Source organism: Lactuca saligna, chromosome 2, assembly GCF_052625555.1.
Source record: "Lactuca saligna cultivar CGN05327 chromosome 2, ASM5262555v1, whole genome shotgun sequence".
Classification (NCBI taxonomy): domain Eukaryota; kingdom Viridiplantae; phylum Streptophyta; class Magnoliopsida; order Asterales; family Asteraceae; genus Lactuca; species Lactuca saligna.
Genome location: NC_136418.1, coordinates 99,305,503 through 99,312,428, shown reverse-complemented (window position 1 = coordinate 99,312,428; position 6,926 = coordinate 99,305,503). Strand labels below are relative to the sequence as shown.

At 30.2% G+C, this 6,926-nt stretch overlaps 1 protein-coding gene and 1 non-coding gene across 2 annotated transcripts; one reads left to right on the top strand and one right to left on the bottom strand.

Annotated features, from left to right (window-relative positions):
* Nucleotides 1-394: 394 nt before the first annotated feature.
* EMB2777 (Sas10/U3 ribonucleoprotein (Utp) family protein) lies at nucleotides 395-4,338 on the bottom strand. Its single transcript, XM_078979763.1, has 14 exons — nucleotides 4,118-4,338; nucleotides 3,881-3,972; nucleotides 3,725-3,800; nucleotides 3,506-3,645; nucleotides 3,151-3,419; nucleotides 2,980-3,067; nucleotides 2,714-2,893; nucleotides 2,490-2,636; nucleotides 2,213-2,412; nucleotides 2,017-2,122; nucleotides 1,685-1,941; nucleotides 1,517-1,580; nucleotides 1,344-1,412; nucleotides 395-661 (listed from the first exon to the last, which is right to left on the bottom strand). Exons 1-14 carry the CDS (start codon nucleotides 4,215-4,217, stop codon nucleotides 530-532), a joined length of 1,920 nt encoding a protein of 639 aa, XP_078835889.1. The 5' UTR covers nucleotides 4,218-4,338; the 3' UTR covers nucleotides 395-529.
* A 606-nt stretch (nucleotides 4,339-4,944) lies between these two features.
* Nucleotides 4,945-5,047, top strand: LOC145033098 (U6 spliceosomal RNA). Its single transcript, XR_013677340.1, has one exon. It is a non-coding gene; the product is annotated as a U6 spliceosomal RNA (small nuclear RNA).
* The last annotated feature ends 1,879 nt before the right edge of the window (nucleotides 5,048-6,926 follow it).

Sequence of the window (6,926 nt, the reverse complement as noted above, 5' to 3'; positions counted from 1 at the left end):
TTTTTGAAAATGTTGAGGAAGAACTACGTGTGGTTGCAATGAAAAGGGGAGTAGGTGAACCTCTGATGCAATTTCCTAGCTCTTAATTTGAAGGCATGACTGAAACTTAATATGATATGATGAAAATGGTAAGAGATAAATTTATATATACATATGTTAGGTTTGTGTTAAATCTAATACATTGATAACTTTTGTAGCTGATTTAGAAGATCAATATGGTGGGATAGCAATCGGTTTATCTATTATTGTACAAAGCTCAAACCAAGAAATCGATCTGCAAGGATTGGGTTTTTTTGTGGTTTTCCTTTTATTATAATCACTTTAATTATCTTTTAAGATTATGATTAAGCACCTTTTTCCATCACACCCACATCAACCAAGGAAGATTTCATCATTCATCAACAAAGTTACTTAAAAATACTTTCATGATTTCAATCTAACAATTTAAAAATACATCTAACAGCAAAATTTGTGGTAATTTCATTTTCATCATCTTAAAATTAAAAGTATTAAAAGTATAAAAAAATGGTCAACTCTTGAATCTAATACTGCGGCTGAGAGTATTATTAATACCAGACCCTTCACCACCATATGGACCTGTTGGCGTCCTGTGTGCACGTACTTGCCCTTTCCTAGCAACTTCTTTCTTCTTGTGTTTCAACTGCACAAAATTAGTATATATACTTTTAGCTTTCAAACTTTGGCCACCACAATTTTGTATATTGGCAGGTATGCTCCCTATAAATTTTGGGTTTCAAACTTTCACCGCAAGACTTTTCTATATTCAAATGTTTGGTCCCTGGACTTTCGTATATTTAGAAAATGAATGGTATAGTTTTAGCTTTTCAAACTTTGGCCAGAACAGTTTTGTATATTGGCAGGTTTGATCCCTATAAATTTTGGGTTTCAAACATTCACCAGAACACTTTTCTATATTGGCATGTTTGGTCCCTGGACTTTCATATTTTTACAAATGAATAGTATAACAGTTTCGTATATTGGCAGGTTTAAATTTTGGGTTTCAAACATTCACCGGAAAACTTTTCAATATTGGCGTGTTTGGTCCCTGGACTTTCGTATATTAAGTTATTAACAAATGAATAGTATACTTTTAGCTTTCATATTTTGGCCACCAACAGTTTGTATATTACCAGGTTTGGTCCCTAGAATTTTTGGGTTTAAAACTTTAACCACAAGACTTTAATATATTGGCAGGTTTGGTCCCTAGACTTTTGAATATTGTTTTGGGTTCCAGACTTCCATATATTGGCAAATTTAGTCCCTAGACTTTCAAATATTGGCAAGAAATTTAAGTTTGTGGCTATTAATGATATTCCACGTACCTTGTATTTCTTTCTTGGATTTTTTAAATCTTTGTTGCGTTTGCGAGTCAACCCTCTGTTCTTCTCCATCTGTAGAAAATCAAAAACAATAAGTTTTTTATCAAAGAAATATATTATATTAATTAAACAATCATAAATGTCATGAATATAATACTAATAATAAATATAATTACCGCATAATTGATGTGACGTTTCCCATCAACCAAAGTTTCTTGCATTGCAACCACAGGAGCAGTTCTACAAAACCAAAAAAAAAAAAAATAGAAAAAAAATATCACAATATGCCTTTACAAATTTATAATATATAACAAAAAAAAAAATTGATTTCAATATATATATACCTAGAATATTTTTGTGCTTTAGCAGCTAGTTTGGCATCACGTTTTATTTTGGTTTCTTTATAAAGATCAGTCTCTGATTCTGTCTCGCCATCTTCATTTGAGTCATCATCAACTCCATTAGCCTCAAGGGTAGTTTCGTCATTTTGCATATCATCATCAGAATGGATTCCAGCACTTGCAAGAACCCGTGTTTCATGCTTTCTTCGCCTTTCTCCAATGTCATCTCTCTTTGGTAAATCATCATCTCCAGATATAACCTTTTTAACAAAAACATCAAATACTTTTTAAAAAAAAATCATTAAAAATAATTGTTATACAAAATTCTTTCTTACCCTGGGCTTCTTTATCTGAGTAACAAGTTGTGAAAGTCTAGACTTATTTTGGCTTCCATCAATATTAAACGTCTCATCATCAAAATCATCAAAAGCCTCTAACTTTCTGCTTAATTTTTACATAAAATTTAAAAATTATACTTCATAGACATTTTATTTAACCAAAAAGAATCAAAGTTACAAGAATAAAAGATACCCGTTTAATGGTTTTGCATTCTTTTTAATCCCATCTGTTTTTGATGCTTTTATATTAAATACACCTTTTTGCTTTAGTTTCTCCTCAAGGGCAGCTCTGACTTTTAACATTTCAACACTTTGTAAGCCACGTTTCTCATTCTCTTTCTCATTCTCACGCTTACGTTTTCCTCCATTAACAATTTTAGTTTCCACATGAGGCTAAATATATAACAAGAAATGTAAAATTAGATGTTTATACAAGAAATTAAAGAATGTGAAAATAGTCAAATACTAACTTCTTTTTGTGTTTCTGAGAGTTCAATTGTGGGCTTATGAGTGTTGATAGTAGGTGAAATCTCAATCTCATTTATTGTTGTTGTGGAAACATGTTTTTTGAGATAATCTTCAACCTCAAATGATAGATTTTCATCAAGTGGTTTCATCTGCAATAATAGGGAAATAGAGTAAACTTGTTGTTTTTATGAATGTAGGGGTAGAATGGTAATTTTTACACACTAACCTTGTCTAACAAGTTCTTAATCTCCACAAGGCGAGCAAGAACAGGGTGATCAAGAACTGAATGCCCTTCGGATTTAAGAAGAAGATGAAAAGTGATTGCTTGACAATATGAAAGTAGAAGTTGCTTTTTCAACTCCATATATTGTATTCCAGGTTTATTTAAATTCTTCTCTTCTTTAAGCTTCACAAAAATAAAAAAGAAATATAAACTTTAGTATCTTTATTAAGTTTAATCATTTATGATGCCACTTAAAGAATAAAGATTACCTTGTTTAAAATTGGGTCAACTTTGGTCTCAAGCTGGTCAACAGCTTGATTTAGCTCTGATAACAAACCAACTAATTCTGGAGCTGAGCTGTTGAGAAAAATATTGTTTAAGGAAATGTTATTATTTATAAAATTTGATTCAAAACAAGAGAAGTAATTAAAAGAACTCACTTGTATACAATATCCATTTGTTCTTCTTTTGACAAAGCACTTGGATCCTTCATAACTATTTCAACACCAGTGTCAGTATCATCTTCATTTTCCACTTTGGATTTTGATGAAACTTTTCCCTTTTTCAATTTTTCCTCAAATGTAGGTTCTTCATCATCATCATCATCATCATCATCATCAAGACCATGGTCTGCATTTGAATATAACTTTGTTTTTTCATTTTGTAGCCTCACAACTTCTGCCTCTTCTTCATCTTCACTTGATTCTCCCTTTTGAACCATATAAAAAACATTACTCCAGGTTTAATTTACTTCAATATTATTGTCTTTGGAAAATATAATCATATGTTGTTTACCTTATCATTGTCATAATATATGTTTTTGCCCCTTCCCCAAGCTACACTTTTTTTCTCTTTATCTTCTTCTTCATCATCATCCTGTGTTTCATCCTTGGCGCCTCCAATCTTTGCCTTTAAACTTTTTTGTTGTTTTGCAACTATCAACAACAATGAAATAAAATAAAATCAAAAAGGAATTTGAGGCATTCAAAACTAAAATCGGTCAATTGATCTTACTTTTTGCAGCTAATGTGTCATCTTCATCTTCATCTTCATCATCATCCTCATCATCATCTTCATCATCACTTTCATCCTGTAAACAATAATATATAATTCAATCAAAAGGCGAGGAATAAAGTTTTGAAAAACAAAGAGGAAAGCTATCGGAAAAACCTCGATTTCAAAGACATGTTGGTCATTATCTTCGTCAGATTCCGCAATATCATCGTCTAGGTCTAATGGAACTATATCTCTCTGCTTATGAACTGAAATAAAAATATAAAAGAATCATAAACAGTTATAAAACTAAGTCACAGACACCTATGAAAACAATAACCTTTTCGTTAAATGGAATTGGACAGATACAATACACACATACATACTGGTTGAGAGAAAGATTGGTAAACTTACAAACATCAATTTCGTCGTCCATGTCGGAGTCTGAAAAAGTAGATAGTGATTTCTGAGGGGTTTTCTTTTTGCTGCTCTGACCCTTTGATCCTTTCGCCATTATCAATCAACAGATAGATATTCGAGATAGAAAAGAGAAGGACCGATTAGCATACGAAAGGGGCGCCGCTCAAAGTTTTGAGGGTTCTTCCTTACTTCAAAGGTAGAGGTCGATTAAACCCCAGTTTACAGGGTTTCTATATCAGACAGATGTTTTCTTGGGTTTTACTTATACAAGAATCATCCCTTGGCTATTCTTTATTTTACATTTTTCTCCCTTTCACAATATATTTGAATAAATAGCCCATGTCACATTTTTCAAACATTTGGTACACAAATTACTATCGTTTATTTCGATACAAATTACCAACGTTTATTAAATGTCCATTTTTTATTTCAATGATATATAATATTTTTATGGGATAATGACTTCGGAGGGTAATAAGGTTTTCAGTTTATCCGTATTAGGTCACTAAGGTTTTTTTTGTGCGTATTAGACCAATATGGTTGTCATTACCGTTTAAAAATAGTCATTTTACCGGTTTTAACGGGTAAAAATGACTATTTCTAAACGGTAATGACAACCATATTGGTCTAATACGCACAAAAAAACCTTAGTGACCTAATACGGACAAACTGGAAACCTTATTACCCTCCTAAGTCATTAACCATAATTTTAAAGACATTGAGAATATATGACCATCAACAGTAAACTACTTCGTTTAGAACTAGCGTCGTCCCATATAATCTGCTACTCCTCTATATGGCGAAGCTCTTCATCTATAGTCATCCCTTTGGGGACATCCGATAAAATTGGAACAATACAGAGAAGATTAGCATGGCCCCTGCGCAAGGATGACACACACAAATCGAGAAATGGTCCAAAAAAAAAAAATTTAACCCTTCGTCATCTTCTCTGGAACCCTAATTCCCTTTTCAAATGCTAATAGAGTTCAATTGCAATTCTTACGTTTCAGTACTTCATCTACTGAAGTCATGATCAGATAACATGTGGATTCTATGGTCAGATTGATCTTCTTGTTGATGTCTTCAACCATTTGTGGCAAGTAAGGGTGATCTTTCTTTCTATAAAGTCTCCTTTAAGTTTTTTACTTTTCCTGTCATTAAGTTTCATGCTTTATAAACTTTCGTTTATGTGTTGTATATAGTATGTATGTATTTGTTTATGTGCTGATTTTTTTATTCATTTTGTAACTTCAGTTTCTTAGTTCATGTTGTGGTTTTGCTTTTTATAAAATAATTGATAATAGGCATCCTATACAAGTCCCTATTGGTTTTACATTTCCATTCGTTATCAAATATAGACATTGATGGGAGGTATCAAAGTGAGATTTTGTTTTTGTACATATGGATGTATTCATGTAAACATTTAAATGACAAAAAAGAAGTTATTGATAAAATGTTGCATATTTATGTAATGAAGATCATCAATCATATGAGTTTCTGGATTTAAAAGTTCTAGAAGGGTTGTGAGATAAGTTTAAATGGAAGCAACTATTTTCAGTCAAACAAATCAGCCACATTGATTAGTAAGCATGTTTTCTAAATAATTAGGGTTAATGACTTAGGAGGGTAATAAGGTTTCCAGTTTGTCCATATTAGGTCACTAAGGTTTTTTGTGCGTATTAGACCAATATGGTTGTTATAACCGTTTAGAAATAGTCATTTTTACCTGTTAAAACCGGTAAAAGGACTATTTCTAAACAGTAATAACAACCATATTGGTCTAATATGCACAAAAAAAACCTTAGTGACCTAATACGGACAAGTTGAAAACCTTATTACCCTCCTAAGTCATTATCCCTATTTTTATTTATTAAATGTTCATTTTAGATTTCGATGATATATAATATTTTTTTTTTCTGTATCTGGAAAACTTTTTATATATTTTTTGAAGAGAAATTAAATGTCCTTCTATTTTTGTTTTTATAAATCCTCATATCCAATTAAATGATTACATGTATCATATTAGTATATTAAAATATCATTAAATAAGCATTAAATGTTATGTATGTCATTATTTAATTGGTACGAAAATTTATAAGAACAAAAAATAAGAAAATATTTAATTTCTCATATTTGAAATAATCAATAGTGATATTTTGAAATATTTAATACCAACCATTTTTCAATCAAGTCAATTTTTATGCTTTTGTATGGCTGTATCTCTTTTTCATTTAGTGTGTTTCTTTAATTTTTGTTATATTTTAGTAAAAAACAAAATATTTTCTTAAAAATTCCAACTTGTTGATTAGATTTCAAATATGTTTTTAATTTTTAAAAATCATTTAGTCTGATTTAAATCAAAAATGTTTTTTTTTTCTTTTTCAAAAAATGATTACACCCCAAAACTAGAACAAAATATACCAATAATAGATTGTTGCTTAGAAATTCAAAGTGTACGTACCAAAACTAGAAAAAAAATATACCAAAAATAAAACCTTGCTTAGAACAATCAATGTGTACATATGGTGTTATAACATTCTTGGTATGTAATTCTCTTTAAAATGATTAAAAAGAATAATAATATTATCTAAATGGTAATTTTCAAAACATAAAAAATAAAGAAAAAGAAAAACTCAAATTTATATCAGCACGTGCATAAAAATAAGTAAGATTTTTTTAAGTTAACGAACGAACGTTTAAATAATAAAAAATATATAATATGTGACCCTAATCATAAGTAGGAAACGTACAAAAAATAAAGCACGAAAACTTAAAAAAAATATGTTTCGCAAAATGTTTTGGT

Coding starts and splice junctions, on each gene's coding strand:
- EMB2777 (XM_078979763.1), bottom strand. CDS start 4,217: ATGGCGAAAGGATCAAAGGGTCAGAGCAGCAAAAAGAAAACCCCTCAG. Junction 3,068..3,150: donor CAAATGGATATTGTATACAA/GTGAGTTCTTTT, acceptor TTTTCTCAACAG/CTCAGCTCCAGAATTAGTTG. Junction 2,637..2,713: donor TTAAGAACTTGTTAGACAAG/GTTAGTGTGTAA, acceptor CTATTATTGCAG/ATGAAACCACTTGATGAAAA.